The sequence below is a fragment of the Bubalus kerabau genome, chromosome 11 (assembly GCF_029407905.1).
Source record: "Bubalus kerabau isolate K-KA32 ecotype Philippines breed swamp buffalo chromosome 11, PCC_UOA_SB_1v2, whole genome shotgun sequence".
In the NCBI taxonomy this organism is placed as follows: domain Eukaryota; kingdom Metazoa; phylum Chordata; class Mammalia; order Artiodactyla; family Bovidae; genus Bubalus; species Bubalus kerabau.
The window spans coordinates 40494222-40511218 of record NC_073634.1 but is presented as its reverse complement, the minus strand read 5'-3'; the positions used below and the strand labels follow the sequence as shown (position 1 = coordinate 40511218).

Below are 16997 nucleotides of genomic sequence, written 5' to 3'. Positions count from 1 at the left end.
ATTGATCTGGGAATGACTCATTCATTGTTTTCTAGAGCTTCAAGTTTCCCCTTGTCTTTAATCAGTTGAAATCTTATTCTTTCAGAGCGTATTGTCCTCCGTACACAGTTCTATGTGTACGTATGTAGTACACAGTACATAGTTCTATATGTACGTACGTATGTACACGGTTATGTAGGTGTGGAAGTATTTGCAAAGGCTAGAGAAGTGAGAAAATATTACAGGAGGACTGATTAAATACTTTAGAAAACCTTTAAAATCTGATTTGCACAGATATTTGAAAGTAGATGAAAAGGAAATTTTATTAATAAATACTTTAATGAGATAATTTCTTTTTGCTGTTAAATCTCATTTTAAAAATTTCCTTTGAAAATTACCTTGGGTTTTTTGGTTTTTTCTTAATGAGGAAGCTAACATAAATGAAAGAATCTGAACTTGGTAAATTCTTGCCTTCAGTGATTTTGCTAATTTGAAGGTAATAATAATTTGAAGTGGCATATAATGAGATAGGTTACTTTTGGAACACTTACATTTTATGAAATTTTCTTTTATTTAAAAAATATTGTTTCTTAATATTGGGGGGAAAAAGCAGTTGAATTAGGAGCCTAGTTTACTACTGCTTCTCCTTAAGGATTAGGAAAGAGAAAACTTCTTTGAATGGTTTTCCAAAGTAGTGTTTTTTGGCAAGCTCAAGGAAAGCTGCTTGGTGATTTCTGCTGAGGCAGATTCACTCAGGGCTCAAAATAACATTTGTATTAATACTCTGAATGATCCTTGCATTTAGGTCTCAAAATCTGTTGAGGCAAGGAATAAGGCAGGGTGTCTGTCTTATTCTTGCAATACAAAGCCCTCTGATAATATACATGGAGGGTCTTCCTTGATAAACTTCGTGGTTCTGCTGTACATGGAGTACTTCAGTTAAACCTTTTCTTACATCATTGTGTATGGGTAGTATAGATTCCACTTGTTTTCACTGAATAAGGGAACTATAGAAACACAGGATACTTGCTTAATATGTCTAACTGAGAAAAGCTGAGGAAAACAAAGCACTGTTGTCTCCCTTTAAAATGACTTAATAGTATTCCTTTTCTAGAGGAAGTTCCTTGAGTGTTTGCCACTCTCACCTCCATAGTTTTTATTCATATAGAGAGCATTTTTAAAAAGATTATTTTCCTTCTGACTCATTTACCCTTTGCCTTTTAGCACAGCAGTTGGTGGGAGAATCATATTCTTCCTCCCTAAAGCGAGCAAAAATGTTTTTTCAGATCTTTTTTTTCTTTCTCTTCTTCAGTTTAAAGGAAAAATCAATTTGCTCTGTTAAATTGATTGTATTTCCTTTTATTCAGGTTTTAAATTTGGAAAGTTTGCTAATAAATAGCCCCAGTCTCTGCAGTTTCCAAATGAATTTATCTTGTTAAATAACAGAGTTTTTAAAAAATTTATAAGAACCAGCTTTTCATTTGGATTACTTTTATTTTATATTGTTCATAACTAGGAAAATGGACACCACATTAATTTTAAGAAAATATAGAATGAATTAGTCTCATTTATAATTTTGTTTTTCATTTAGAAAATAGACATTGTATCAAGCTCTGTGGCTTATTTAAAATAATAGCTTTCTAAAATTTGAAAGAAGTTTCTCTATAAGTCACTATCTTTGTAAATGTTTCATGCCCTCAAATTTATATAATCTACATTTCTAGACTCTGGGTCATAATTACCACTACTTCTATTTGAAACCTTCTTCCTCAGAAATTACAAAATTTAGAGTCATTATTCTTAGCATGTGAAATTTTTCTTCTCCTTTCTTACTATCATATTTTTGGAAGTGTGTGAGGGGGCCTGGCTATTCTATAGGTTATTCTGAAGAAATAACCAAACCCCAGGGTTCATCAGGCCTGTTGGAAAAGACTTGACATGAGACGGTGGTTATCAGTGTGCCTCATCTAGATCTCCCTTTTGGTGGTTGACCTGGACAAATAAAAATAAGACACATGCTGCAGATTTCTCCTTTTAAATCCTTGTGTACAGTTGACCCTTGACCAGTGTGGGGATTGGGAGCACTGACCCCCGCCCCACACACACACAGAGTCGACAGTCTGTGCGCAGTTCATGGCTGGCTCTCCACAGCCCCTTGGATAAGGAGCTTATCCAAGGCCCCTCTGTGTCTGCGGTTCCTCTGGTACCCCTGGCTCCATATTCACAGGTTCAAACAACTGAGGATCCTGTAGTGTTTACTGCTGAAAAAACTGTGCTGACAGGTGGACCTGTGTAGTTCAGACTCCTGTGCTCAGAGGTCAGCTGTAATTGTTGCATTTGTTTTCTTCCCTTGCAGTTAACTGCAGGCTTCTAAATCTTAGAAAAGATTTCAGGTGTCCCTAGATTGAGAAACAGTCCATTTTCCAGAAGACTAATTCTAGTCAAATATTATGGGCAAAATCATTGACAAAATATTTCTAATTCCATAATGCAGCATTTATTTCAAACATTAGTATAAAATTTTACCACAGGCAAATGTTTTGATCAATCCTCAGGATTTGTTGTAAAGTGGGTTTGTTACATTGAATGCCAGACATAAGGTAAGGGGAAGAGAATTAATGGAAAAGGAGGTAAAGGAGGAGGGTTCTAGTAAAAGTAAGCTGTGAAAGCTGTGTATGTGTCCTTTTCTTGGAGAGCCTAGTGTGTATTACCTTATTAGTTTCTGAGAAGTCCAAAAGAGGCTGGATAACTTTCTTTAACCTAGTGAAATTTGTCAACCTTGTTTAAATAACACCCATGACTACCAGAACAGTAGTATAAGATGGTTGAACAAATTTAAACCACCTGGTTATGGTTTAATTCTGTTCTGTGACTGACCTTCTGTGTAAGGGGTCTTTTAGATGGGGGCTCTTATTTTAAAACAATGGTTCTCAGTCTTGGCTGCACATTGCAATCACTGGAAGCTACACAATTTAATGATACTTGGGAGGGGGAAGAGGTGGGAGTCCCATTCCCTGAAATTGTGATTTAATTTTTCTAAGGACACTGCTTGGGGAGTCACTGGTTTTAAAAGTTGTGGTTTAAGCTGTATGTAACCCTGGGCTATAGTTTTCTTCCCACCTTCTTCATTAGAAAAGCATGTGAAGGTCTCTACTGGGCTCAGCTTTACTAGGGGGTTCTGCCTTTTGAAACCTCAAATCCCAAGAAAAAGTCTAGTGCTTTCAATTCAGTTCAGTTGCTCAGTTGTGTCCAACTCGTTGTGACTCCATGGACTGAGCACACCAGGCTTCCCTGTCCATCACCAGCTCCCAGAGCTTGTTCAAACTCATGTCCATTGAGTCAGTGATGCCATCCAACCATCTCATCCCATCATCCCCTTCTCCTCCTGCCTTCAATCTTTCCGAGCATCAGGGTCTTTTCAAATGAGTCAGGTCTTTGCATCATCAGGTGGCTAAAGTATTGGAGCTTTAGCATCAGTCCTTCCAATGAATATTCAGGACTGATTTTCTCTAGGGTTGATTGGTTTGATTTCCTTGCTGTCTAAGGGACTCTCAAGAGTCTTCTCCAACACCACAGTTCAAAAGCATCAATTCTTTGGCACTCAGTTTTCTTTATAGTTCAACTCTCACATCCATACGACTACTGGAAAAGCCATAGCTTTGACTAGATGGACCTTTGTCCGCAAAGTAACATCTCTGCTTTTTAATATGCTGTCTAGGAGAAGGCAGTGGCACCCCACTCCAGTACTCTTGCCTGGAAAAATCCCATGGATGGGAGGAGCCTGGTAGGCTGCAGTCCATGGGGTCGTGAAGAGTCAGATACGACTGAGCGACTTCACTTTCACCTTTCACTTTCATGCATTGGAGAAGGAAATGGCAACCCACTCCAGTGTTCTTGCCTAGAGAATCCCAGGGATGGCGGAGCCTGGTAGGCTGCCGTCTGTGGGGTCGCACAGACTCTGACTGAAGCGACTTAGCCGTAGCAGCAGCAGGTTGATCATAACTTTTCTTCCAAGGAGTAAGCATCTTTTAATTTCATGGCTGCAGTCACCATCTGCAGTGATGTTGGAGCCCAAGAAAATAAAGTCTCTCACTGTTTCCATTGTTTCCCATGTTTTTTGCCATGAAATGTTGGGGCCAGATGCCATGATCTTAGTTATTTGAATGTTGAGTTTTAAGCCAGCTTTTTCACTCTCCTCTTTCACTTTCATCAAGAGGCTTTTTAGTTCTTCACTTTCTGCCATAAGGGTGGTGTCATCTGCATATCTGAGGTTATTGATATTTCTCCTGGCAATCTTGATTCCAACTTGTGCTTCTTCCAGCCCAGCATTTCACATGATGTACTCTGCATATAAGTTAAATAAACAGAGTGACAGTGTACAGCCTTGATGTACTCCTTTCCCAATTTGGAATCAGTCTGTTGTTCCATGTCCATTTCTCATTGTTGCTTCTTGACCTGCATACAGATTTCTCAGGAGGCAGGTCAGGTGGTCTGGTATTCCCATCTTTTCAAGAATTTTCCAGTTTGTTGTGATCCACACAGATCAAGGCTTTAGCCGTAGTTGATGAAGCAGATGTTTTTCTGGAATTCTCTTGCTTTTTCTGTGAGCCAACGGATGTTGGCAATTTGATCTCTGGTTCCTCTGCCCTTTCTAAATCCAGTTTGAACATCTGGAAGTTCTCAGTTCACTTACTGTTGAGGCCTCGCTTGGAGAATTTTGGGCATTACTTTGCTAGCTTGTGAGATGAGTGCAATTGTGCGGTAGTTTGAGCATTCTTTGGTGTTGTCTTTCTTTGGGATTGGAATGAAAACAGACCTTTTCCAGTCCTGTGGCCACTGCTGTTTTCCAAATTTGCTCGCATATTGAATGTAACACTTTCACAGCATCATCTTTCAGGATTTGAAATAGCTCAGCTGGAATTCCATCACCTCCACTAGCTTTGTTTGTAATGATGCTTCCTTAGGCCCACTTGACTTCATATTCCAGGATGTCTGGCTCTAGGTGAGTGATCACACCATCATGGTTATCTGGGTCATTAAGGTCTTTTTTGTATAGTTCTGTGAATTCTTGCCACCTCTTAATACCTTCTGCTTCTGTTAGGTCCATACCATTTCTGTTCTTACCAGATACTAAGACCAGGTGTTTTAGGCAGAGGTTCTTATTTTTCTGTCACATAACTTTGTGGGATAAACACTGGATTCTTTATGAAAGTAGATCTATATGACTTTTGGGGAAAATATATTTTAAAATTGTAGTTAAATGTCTAGCTATATTTGTCTGAACATCAGGTAACCATAATGTTCCAGAATTCCGTCTGAAATCTGAAAGTGAGGAAAAAGGCCTGAATTCCAGAAATAGCTGACCCAAAAGAACATTAAATATAGCCCTCAGGCTCTTAGGCATTTATTAACATACACATTTTGACAGTTTCCTTTCTGGTTCCTTTGGCTTGCAGAAAATTTAGACAGGAAATGAGCTTGTGAAAATGTGATTAGTAATGAATGAGGCTGAAGAGAGCAAAAGTCAAATGATTTTCAGTGTTTAAAACTGCAGAAAAAGTTTGAAAATGTGAATTGCCAAAGTAATTTCTGAAATTGTCATGCATCCTCCCCCCATTTTCCTTAAAAATGCCTCCCCACCCCATAGAGACATCAAATAAAATCTACAGAGCTTTTCAGTGAGGTATACATGTGATACACACTTGAATTGAATTCCTATACCCCCAGACAAAAGACAAGACGTGGCCTTTGCTCTCTTCCAGTATTACTAGACCTTCACTGTGCTGGGCCCCCGCTTTCCTCCTGTCTCATTACTGCCTAAAGAGACATGAGCCTTTGACTTCCTCTGTTAGTATGCATTGGCTGCGGTGTTGCCAAGTGTTTGCCATGGAATAGCATAGAATTTGTAGGTTTAAAGCATTCATTGGACATTCCCCTGCTTCTTTATAACAGCATGTACATTCATAACCATTAATAAATGGAGGAGGGCATGGCAACCCACTCCAGTATTCTTGCCTGGAGAATCCCATGGACAGAGGAGCCTGGCGGGCTACATCCGTAGGGTTGCACCGAGTCCGACATTACTAAAGCAACTTGGCCACATGTCCTCTGTAAGTGGCTTTACTGTATAGCAGAGCGGAGATTCTGGAGTCAGATGAACCTGCAGTTACTGTCACCTCTGGTTTGGCAACTTGCTCTCATCTTTCTGTATCTTGTTTTTTTCTTTTATGGGGATAATAACAGTATTTAACTTTTGGGGTTATGATGAAGTTAACTGAGAAATTTGTTAGTTGCTGTTATTACCTAATAAGCTTCAGTAATTGTGCAGTTGCTTGATGTTAGCTCTTAAGTTCTTTCTCTTCTGATGGAGTCCTCTCTGGAAACCCTTAGCCAGTATTTTTGTTTTGGGCCCTGAAGTGTTAAATTTTCTCCAGACTTAGCTGCAACATTGGCAAATTCTGTGATAGCACATAAAAATGTGAATTTCTGGGTCTCTCTCCTAAAATGAGGAAACCTGCGGCACTGGCCTGGAGCGCAGGTGCTTCTTGAGAGGTAAAAGGCGCATGTCTGCCGTGGTCGCCGAGACTCCCTCGTGCATTTGTGTCACCAGCCTGCCCCCACAGAGGTCTGAAGCCTCCCTCCATTCCTCTCTGCGCCTGGATCATCTGCCTTTTAGAAAGTGTCCTGCAAGAGGCAGATCTAGTGACATCTGAACCCCCTGCATCACCTTGGTGTGAAGACTTGGGCTTCTCTTTTTTCATGGATTTAGAGTGCAGCCTTGTCAGTGACTTTATGACCAAATTAGGACTTATTTTTAGCTTGTGTGTTAGTTTCTGAATTTTGTCATGGTAAGGGTATCTTTATTGCTAAAGCAGTTTCTTCTAAAATGTAGGGCGACCCTTCTCTTTTCGACTTGGTGGATGGTGATGGATGAAAATAACTCTGTTGCTCTATGGTAAACTTGCTCAAGTGCAGAAGTTATATTTAGCTTTTGCAATAGGAGTCTGTAAAACTATGTGAGAGGGAAAGGGCTTGCTAACTGGAGTCAACGCTTCAAACCCTTCTACCAGAGGTTCCATAGAAGTTGCAAAGACCAGGACAGCATTTAATTTTTGATTTGCAATTGGAAGCTGTTAAGAATGCTTGATATTTGCTCACTTGAACATTAAATTCAATTATAGGGGTAACCAAAGTGTTGCTCTTTGTAGGCACAGTGAAATATGACAGTATAGCCTCAGTTCTGGCAAGTTCCTAAACCTCTGTTTTTTCCTTAGCGTCTTCATCCGCTGTGGTAATGACAGCAGCGCCTACCTCATGAAATTGCAGGAGGGGACATGAGCTTGTATTTGTAAAGCACTTAAAACTGTGTGTGGTACTAATACCTCAATAGTAAGAACTGGGTTAGTGTTTGCTAAATAAAGGCGGCAGTGGCTAAAAGAATAATAATGGTCAATTTTTTTATTAGGTTTAAAAGTTTGAGGAGTCCTCATTGGCTGTTAAAACATTTATTACTGGGGAGAAAGTCCTTCTGATCCTTAATAAAATGCTAGAGCTGATATTTTGGGTACTTGAGACATAGTCTCCTTGCACCATTATTGCTTATTCAGATATATGTCTGAGTCATTCAGCTCATGTAAATAAATCTTGAATCACTTGTTGGTACTTTAAAGTCATTTTCAATAGTTAATTCTCACGATAGCTTTCCAGTCTTCCCATTTTAGAAGTTGAATACTGTAGTAGAGCTGGAGGGGCAAGGTGGTGACCTTTGTTATGCTTTCTGATTTTAGGGGAAACAGAATCAACTATTACTGTACTTCAGAGGAAAATGAATCATATCTATTAACTGTTTTAATTAGATTCTGAAATTCCTGAATTGAGCCTGGCAGCTTAGTGAAATATCCATATTGTTTTTACCAAATCTCCAGGGAGTATGCCTATAGTAGTTTGGCATTTACATGGGATGTATTTATTTAAAGGTTTAATTTTAAAACTTGACTTGAATTTTGTCTTTAATTGGCTGTTATTCTCTTACAGTTTGCAGTGTTGATGTGGGTATTTACCTATGTTGGTGCCTTGTTCAATGGTCTGACACTACTAATTTTGGGTAAGTCTACAAAACCAACAGAATGAAACATTTTTAAAAAGATTGGGGACTTCCTGGCAGACTAGTAGTTAAGACTCCATATTTCCACTGCAGAGGCCATGGGTTTGATCCCTGGTGTGGGAACCAAGATCCTGCATACTGCACAGCACAGCCCACCACCACCCACCTCCCCCCCCCTCCCCAAAAACAATGGTGTGCAACGAACTTTAAGATGTTTTAGTGGAAAATATTCTTATATTGTAGGAAAAATAGAGGGATATACATTAGAGGTTGTGATCTTCTTAAATAAATTGCTAATACTTACATTATTTATGGAAATGCCACTTTACTTCCTGAAGACTACTCCAACAGTGATAAACCAGATCAAGAGTGGCCTTATTTGATGTGCAGTCGTATGTCTGACTAACTAGGGATGCTTATATTTTATAAAGTCGGTAATGTGAAGCCAGGAGTGGCTCCTGGCTCCCTTGGTTAATTCATTGCTCTGCCCACCAGCAGCTGTGTCTCCCTGTAGTAGGAACATTCCTGGCTATCTTAAAAGAGTGCTGCCCGTTTGATAACTGTGGTATGATTTAGGGAACAAACACTGCAATCTACTTTAAAGCTTGTGTATTTCCTTTTTCAGCTCTGATTTCACTCTTCAGTGTTCCTGTTATTTATGAACGGCATCAGGTAATTTAACTGCAGATTTCGGAATACAAACCTCATTCTCTTATGTGGAACTTAGAAATGTCAGTGCCAGTTTCCAAAACCTTATGAAAAACGAGAAATGTGGCAGTTTCTTAAGCCTTTAATATGTTGGAACACAGTTCTAAGATTTGTTAGCAATGGTAATTTTCTAATAAATTCTTTATCTCTTTCAGGCGCAAATAGATCATTATCTAGGACTTGCAAATAAGAATGTTAAAGATGCTATGGCTAAGTAAGTATTTAAAATCTGCACTTTGTTTTACACTCAGGCTAGGTGTACTGGACTTGGACAACAGTGCAGTATTTTCATGTCAAGACATAGTAGTCAATTTCAGTCAGACCTAAAGTGTGAGCTGCCAAAAGATTTTTTCCTAACATTTGGATCATTGATTCTGTATCAACTTAACATGTATCTAAGGCTTTCAGTCTATAATTTGTGAGGTCAAGGTGGCAAAATTATAGCTTGTAGTTTGACAGCCTTAGGATTTTATTTTTTGTATAAGCTGAGCAATGGACATGTAAGTCTTGAAGGACAGACATTTTAAGAAGCAGAAAACAAAATATTGTAAATTCACAGTATTTACACTGACCTTTTCCCCCCTCCTTCTCATTTGTAGAATCCAAGCAAAAATCCCTGGATTGAAGCGTAAAGCTGAATAAGAAAGCCTGAAAGAGTTAACAATAGGAGTTTATCTTTAAAGGGGATATTCATTTGATTCCATTGGGGAGGGTCAGGAAGAACAAAGCCTTGACATTGCAGTGCAGTTTCACAGATCTTTACTTTTAGCAACGCAGTGTCTGAGGAAAAATGACCTGTCTTGACTGCCCTGTGTTCATCATCATCTTAAGTATTGTAAGCTGCTATGTATGGATTTAAATCGTAATCATATTTGTTTTTCCTGTATGAGGCACTGGTGAATAAACAAAGATCTGAGAAAGCTGTATATTACACTTTGTCGCAGGTAGTCTTGCTGTATTTGGGGAATTGCAAAGAAAGTGGAGCTGAAAGAAATAAGCCTTTTCACAGTTTGTGCACTGTGTACGGTCTGTGTAGGTTGATGCAGATTTTCTGAAATGAAATGTTTAGACGAGATCATACCACCAAGGCAGGAGTGAAAAAGCTTGCCTTTCCTGGTATGTTCTAGGTGTATTGTGAAATTTACTGTTGTATTAATTGCCAATATAAGTAAATATAGATTATATATATATCTATATATAGTGTTTCACGAAGCTTAGCCCTTTACCTTCCCAGCTGCCCCACAGTGCTCGATACTTCTGTCATTGGTTTTATGTGTGTAGTTCCAAAACACATAAGCTAGGGAAAAAACGTATTTCTAGGCGCACTACCATCTGTTTTCAACACGAACTGATGCCATGCAAACAGAACTCCTCAACATAAACTTCACAGACTTACTGTAGTTAATTTTATCACAAACTCTGGACTGAATCTAATGCTTCCAAAAATGTTTGCAAATATCAAACATTGTTATGTAAGAAATTATAAATGACGATTTATACAATTGTGGTTTAAGGTGTATTGAACTAAATCTGTGGAATGCATTGTGAACTGTAAAAGCAAAGTATCAATAAAGCTTATAGACTTAAAAGATGTTTCGTATTTTGGTTTCCTGAACCTGCTGTAGAATGAACGTATTAGACACAAGGGTGGACTTCGCCCACACGAGGGTGTGCACTGGCTTGCACTTCCAGAAAGACTTTAAGCTCAGGGTAGCCATGTTTCATAATTAAATCTATTTGACACATACCACAATGTTTTTAAATTATGTATTTTTAATACTTTAATTGAAAATAAATTCATGCACCAATATGTTAACATATGGAATACAGTGCAGGATTTATTAACATACATAAAATCATACCATATAAATGTTTACAAATCAGATTTAAGAACTTTTCTTGACACACAGACACTATTGCTCTTTAAATATAGTGTGTACATATATCATCATTGATAAATTTGTTCTTCACATAGTTATTTCAATGCAAGGTTCAATCAGTATGAAAGGTCAGTGTACAATATAGGCAGACATGGTTATCACTCAGCATCACCAGTCACATGGAGACAGAAAACAGAATTAGGGCTGCATAGGGACTCTAACTGTGGGCCCAACAACCTATCAGTGGGTTAATGTAAGGCATTAATAAACTGGCATATAAAAATAGCTTAATGAGTGATCTAATCCATTTAGAATGTTGAAGCACTTCTGTGGTAAATGTTAATCTATTTAATTGAAAATGCTTCGTTTCACCGTTCCTCTAAACTGACAACTGAAAATAGCCAGTAACTCAAGATCCAGAATTTTAGTTCACTGACTAGAAGGTCTAATTGGTATAATGTATGTGCTCAGAGTCCCAGCCTGTCACCAACCTGCCCTCCAGCATGTGCCATCATCAGCCCCTCGTTAGTGGTCAGCAAGTGTCAAGTATGATGGGAGGTGGTCCAGGGTGCCTCTGATTTTGTTGGCCGAGTCACATTCTGTCATCCAGCCAACTCTGAACTAGATTATTTTGCTTTATAATCTTGAGTTATCAAATAATACTGCTTTGGGCTTAGGAATTTGTTCTGCAGAGATTTTTTTTGAATCCAGACTTGACCTGTGTCGTTCACCTGAAGCACACCACTGGAATCAAGTCTACCCTACTCTGGGAGCGGCCCTCCCAGCGCAGCCTCCAGGCACCTCCTCTGTTACCATTTTAGGTTCAGCAGGATAAATCAGCTCATCTTCCTGGACCTACTTGAGCTTTTTTTTCCCCCTTCTTTGTCTATTTTGTAGTAGTTTTGTTTTATTTGAAATGTTTTGGATGTTGTGGGTTTGGCACGCAGTATAATGAAACCCACTCTACCCACCCATCTTCCAACACCTGAACTTAAGTTTCTTTGCTGCTCAACTTCAAATAGCCACTGTTTCCCAAGCACATAACTAATGTCTTTCCTTCGGGAAGCCTTGACCGAAACACATGACATGGGTGACCAGGAATCTGCTAGGATCCTGTAGCCCTCCTCAGTTTTGAAGTTTTAGCACCATATGAGATAATTTGTGGGAGGTGAGATAGCAGCCCACACAACTGGAAGCTTTCAAAGGCACTTAATGGATATAAAACTCTGCAAACGAAACATTAAAAAAATTAAGTTTCTCAACTTGTTTATACATGGCTCATTTGGTTTTGAAAGCTAAATGTGGAGAACAAAGGCTATCAGTATTTCTAGTATTTCAGTGAATCTAACTTAAGCTGTCCTGTTCAACTTCCTTATTTGTAAAAATGAACATTTTTAAAGTATATAGAAACATAATAGCAAAACATCTTTTGTAAAAGTTTTGATGCAAATTAAAAGCTACATATTGGTTAGGGTAACTGAGGCTTTAAATTTTGTCAGTGGGCTACATTATCAGATAGGATTTCTTTGTCAGTGTAGTGAGTACGTGTAGTTTTGAGTCTCAGGAAGAGAGGCAAGCAGTCTTAACACGTCAGCACTGACCTTCCCTCTTGACATCCCGGTTTTGGAAGCTTCAGGTGATGGGAGCAGTCACATTTCACCAGCACTTGGAGCTCATGTAGCTTGTTGGCGGCGTAGACCTTTCCCAGCAGCTGGCAGCCAGGAGGTACCTCGTCATGGCCTCTGTGGTTGCCAGCCGTGGCGGCAGCAGGAAAGCGGATTCTGGCATTTATAGGCATCGCCAAACAAATACACTGAAAAGACAGACCAAACATTTTGCGGGGCTGGACATCATAACTTTTGTCAAGTGACAAAAGTCATTCTTGCCAAGAGCTCCAGAGTCAAGCTCAGGCTGAACATTTTGATTTCAATTTTAGAAGACAAACCAGGGATCTTGCCACCAATTAAAGGTCTATTGGTTTTTTTTTTTTTTTAAGGTCTATGTTATCTGTTTGGTCTGGCTCTTTTAGCATGTCCCTTCTGAACGGGAGGACTGCTGGCAGCTTGACTTCACACTTCTCTCTTGTTACCACTGAAGAGGTTTTATCAGCTCCACTCAAGCAGGAGAGCTCTTTCTAGTGTTCAGCACAGGGCCGGGGTGACAGGAGCTCATGGCTGCCAGGCCGAGGGGGGCCCTGTGTTGGGAATGTGACATCCAAGCCCTTTATAGTGACCGACAGCCCCCTCAGATCTCCAGGTTAGCTTCTGTCTCCTGTGGCTGCTTGTTCACGGTCTGGTTGGTGCTGCTTTGGATGGGGGTCCTCCTGCCCCTCCCCACCCCGGGAGCTGCTGTCGGCCCTCTCTCAACGGCTCTAAGTGCCTGCGGTGGTTGACACAGTGGCCTGGAGATGGATGTTTCCGGGGGGCCAGCAGAAAGCCTCCTTTGGGGCCATTTTCTACAAAATGCTTTTGGGTAGAAAGTGGGTTAAAATTCTCTATAGGTACCTTTTCCACAACCTTACTCAAGATTACTAAAAATGCATGTGTTTCTTCTTGATGCCCCTGTGAGCCCAGTCCTCAATTGAACAGAAACCTGTATTCATGTTTCTGTAAAGCTCTTCATCCACATGAGATGTGGAGAAGCTGAATGACTTCGGATGACCTCGTGCTGGTCCCCCACACTCCAAATGAGAAAGGCCCTTGGTGGAGGGACACGAGAGAGCTCCTTGGATAGCATCTCTGGAGTAGGCTGCTAGGGGCTCCTTCCAAAACCTTGGAAGACCAGTCATGCCTCCCAGAGCATGAGGCCTGTTTCTCCCTGAGCAGTGGTGAACGTTAGGGGCCCACCGGGTTTAGGAGTCCACACGCTGGGGGAGGTTCTCCAGCTACTAACCAGCACTGGTCCTAACGGCTTCACTCCTTGTCTGATCTCACGTGTAAAATTGGGTAATGTGTTCTGCGTGACTGAGGCCCAACGTTACTATTTATAAACCTCTCACAGAGTTGTGGATTAATCATCCATGTAAGAACTCGAGTGATGAACTGGAAGTTCTGAGTTACAAGGCCCGTGGATCAAGGTCCCTCCTGATTATATGCAACAGCCTGCAGCTCCTACTGAAATCACCGCGTGGAGGTTGGGTCCCTCAGCACCTGCCCCTCCAACCAGCAATGCCCAGAGTAGCTCTGACCTGCCCTTGGCTTCTCTCCGATCCCAGGCCAACCTAGTGGGGACAGAGGCCCATCACGGTTAGCGTTTGGGGTCACTGGAGACTAAATACCTTACACTGGGAAGTCCTCACTGCATCTCTTGGTCACTGCCCATACCAGCCCCTCCCGTGCCCCTGGGAGGAGCTGACAATTGAGGTGGGGATGGTAGGGGTGAAGGCCAGGCTTTGGGGCAGAGCCAGATGAATCAGGTTGGTACCTGCAGTCGTCTCCTCCAGTGCTGACTACATACTTGTCGTCATGAGAGAAACGGATGTTCGTCACATGAGCTGAGTGACCGAAGTAACGCTTATGTTTGGCCTGTGAGCAAAAGGGAATTGAGGTGACTAAGAGAGCCTGTCCTTCAGCAATCCTGGACTACTCCCAGGACTCCGCTCCGCCTCCCCAGGCTTCCCTTCACCCACGGGGTGCCTGTTAGGTCTGGACATCTCTGGGAGCCAGCCCTTAACTGGCTTCCTGCCTCACTCTTGCCCTGCTCGGTACCCTCACCCCCATCCTCCTAGCCTCCAAGACTTCCCCTTGTGAAGGAGAGAAAAAGGTTAGGGGTGGCCAAGTCTCCCCAGGGCTGTGACAAGATTCCTCTTGTGCTAGATTGTAGATAGTCGTGTCCATGTGGCCACAATCTCGGGGAGAATGCACAACGTCAAAGAGCCTAGAGGCTGTGTAGGGAATTACTCTAAGGGAAACTCACAAATTTCTCTGTGCATGGAAAATCAAAGAGCTTCACCAGCCCAAAGTCGTCTCCCGTGACGATGTTCAGCCCTGCATGGGTCACACAGGCGCAGTTGACGTCAGCCTTGTCTGCATTTCGCGGCCAGATGCCAATGACTTCGTCTCCCAGAATGCTGTTCCAACAGGAAGAGGTGTGAGGTGTGTGACAAGGCTTCCTGCAGTCAGGCATCCTCTCCCGGGAGGAGACGAAGAGTCAGTGCAGTCACGTGGCTCCTCTGTTCCCCTCCGCGCCCCCTTCTCTGTGTACTTGCCCCAGCTCCTGCTGTTCTCTGCCTCGGGCCCCTTTCACCCCAAAAGACAAGTTCCCTCTATCTTTGGTTCTCTCCCTCTTCCCCATAATGCTTCTGAGTATGTGTGGGTTTGGTTGAAGAGTGGGGGCTCCTTTAAGCTCCCAGGCTGGTGGTCTCCTCTCTTCTGACTTGGCAGGGCCCTGCTGCTTACCCTGCTACCTGGTGACCAGCCCTCCCTCCCGTCCCAGGGGTTGGAGAAAGCCTCACTGTACTGGAGAGGGCTTGGCCAAGAGCTGGGAGATGGTTTCCCTTTGAACTTGTTGGGTGGAGCTGGGGATGGGTGGAACACATCAAGAGGGACTTTGCATTTCAAAAGCCCAGGTCAGATCAAAGCCTGTGGCCCAATCTGGGAGCTAGAAGCTTCCTTCCCCTACGCCCAAGGGAAAGAGCTCTGTCTCTGAGCTGCTTCAGATCCCAGCCCCACACAAACTTGAGGCTGAGGCTGGGACAAGAGTAGTCTCCCTTGGGACCTTTCCTGCAGTCACCTTGTCCAGGAGGCCCAGGTGATCTTCTCAATGACCACGGCTTCCGTGACCTGCTTCCCCAGGGGAACTTCATGTACCTGGCGCTTGTAGGCTCCTGTGGACACCTGCAGACGGGAGGCAGCCACGCCCATCAATGTTCTTTCTTTTCTGCCCAAAGGACTCCCCTTCCCATGTGCTGCTTCCCAGCCTCCACATCCCCAGACCTTTCCACCAAACCCAAGTTCAGCTCCAGCCTGCATAGCCTGTGGTCAGCCTGCAGCCGAGTCTACACAAGCAGGGCATTTGCCATCCATTTTCTTGCTATTTTCCAAAGTTCTAAAGCAGTGGTTCGCCAACTGTGGTTCTCCACCAGCAGAAGCAGCATCTGGAAATTTGTTAGAAATGTGTGCTCTTGGACCCCCACCCCCTACCCCCCATCAGATACCCTGGAGAGGGTGGGGCCCAGCAGTCATTTTAATAAAGCCTCCAGGGGATGCTGGTACTTGCTCAGACTTGGGGATCCCTGTTCTCAGGGAAGCGAGGTCCTTCAGTAAAGAACTGAAGCAAGGTTTCTCATGGACAACAGCCAATGTAGATGATCTCTAAAGTATCTAGGACCTGATCCTGGCTTCTCTGGGAACCTTCTAGAGGAAACCAATCGTTTTCCAGCACATGGCTGCTGCCTCCATCTCCAGCCCCCTGTTCCCCTGCGGTGCTGGCCCAGCCACCCCGATTTCCTTGCTGTTCAGGAACGAGCTGCGATCTTTCCCACATTTGGTTTTTCACGCGGAACGCCTGGAACCACATTCCACTGTCTTGGTTGGCTGACCCCTGCACACCCTGCAGACCTCAGTGTGAACAGCACCTCTGGGAGGGGAAGTCAATCTAAACTCAGTGTGTGTTAAACGCTCCCACAGGGCACTGTGCTTTTCCGTCTCAGCACATAAACAAAATTTATAATTATGGGTACACTGGTGTGATGAGTTTAATGCTCCTCTTGTCCACAAGGCAAGCTCCCGGAGAGCAGGGATCAGGCCCGTTTCCTCCACCTAGAAGTCTAATGTAGCACCTGATTCAGTTCACACTTGACAAATGAATGTGTTCTTTTCTCCTTTCAAAATGACTACCTGATTCCTGGCCAGTTCACAAATGCATAATATTTGTTCAAAGCGCTGGAGACATCATTGTTCTATTCTCAGGGCCACGAGTGGAACCCCTCTTGATCCCTTGCCCAGGGCCTTCACTCCAGGGTCATGGTCTGGAGTTGGTCCCAGGGGTGGAGGGGCCACACTACCCATGAGATTTGGAATTGAGATGAAGAAGTATAAGAGGCAACAGGCTTCGGTGCGGCCCTGAGAACTAGGAATTAGGAAGCTTTGAAGGGGCGGTGGTGAGAAGCTCAAGATGATTAGGGCTTGTTTCCTGCTTTCCTACTAAATAATAACTACTCTTTTTCATTCTATTTGACTTTCTTAAATTCTTAAGCCTTTGTTTGTTCAGGTATAAAATAGGAAAAGCAACGTCCTTAAGGGGTTCCTGTGTACACACTGCCTGGCGAACACTCAGCCCTGGTTTCACCTAAGCTGTTGTGAGTAATACTATTATCAATGGTTACC

General features: G+C 42.5%; 2 protein-coding genes across 5 annotated transcripts in view; one reads left to right on the top strand and one right to left on the bottom strand.

Moving 5' to 3' along the window:
- The window catches only part of RTN4 (reticulon 4), a 71081-nt gene extending 60699 nt beyond the window's left edge, over positions 1-10382 (top strand). For all 4 annotated transcript variants that reach the window (XM_055540114.1, XM_055540117.1, XM_055540116.1 and 1 more), the window contains 4 exons: positions 8014-8083; positions 8709-8755; positions 8947-9005; positions 9391-10382. In XM_055540114.1, coding sequence (XP_055396089.1) covers positions 8014-8083; positions 8709-8755; positions 8947-9005; positions 9391-9433 — 219 coding nt within the window. In that variant the 3' untranslated portion in view covers positions 9434-10382. The remainder of the gene's footprint in view (positions 1-8013; positions 8084-8708; positions 8756-8946; positions 9006-9390) is intronic.
- Positions 10383-10549: 167 nt separating this feature from the next.
- Positions 10550-16997, bottom strand: part of EML6 (EMAP like 6) — a 288683-nt gene continuing 282235 nt past the window's right edge. The window contains exons 38-41 of the mRNA XM_055540113.1: positions 15403-15506; positions 14587-14740; positions 14095-14195; positions 10550-12484 (exon numbers count right to left, since the gene is read on the bottom strand). Of these exons, the coding sequence (XP_055396088.1) occupies positions 12460-12484; positions 14095-14195; positions 14587-14740; positions 15403-15506 (384 nt within the window). The 3' untranslated portion in view covers positions 10550-12459. The remainder of the gene's footprint in view (positions 12485-14094; positions 14196-14586; positions 14741-15402; positions 15507-16997) is intronic.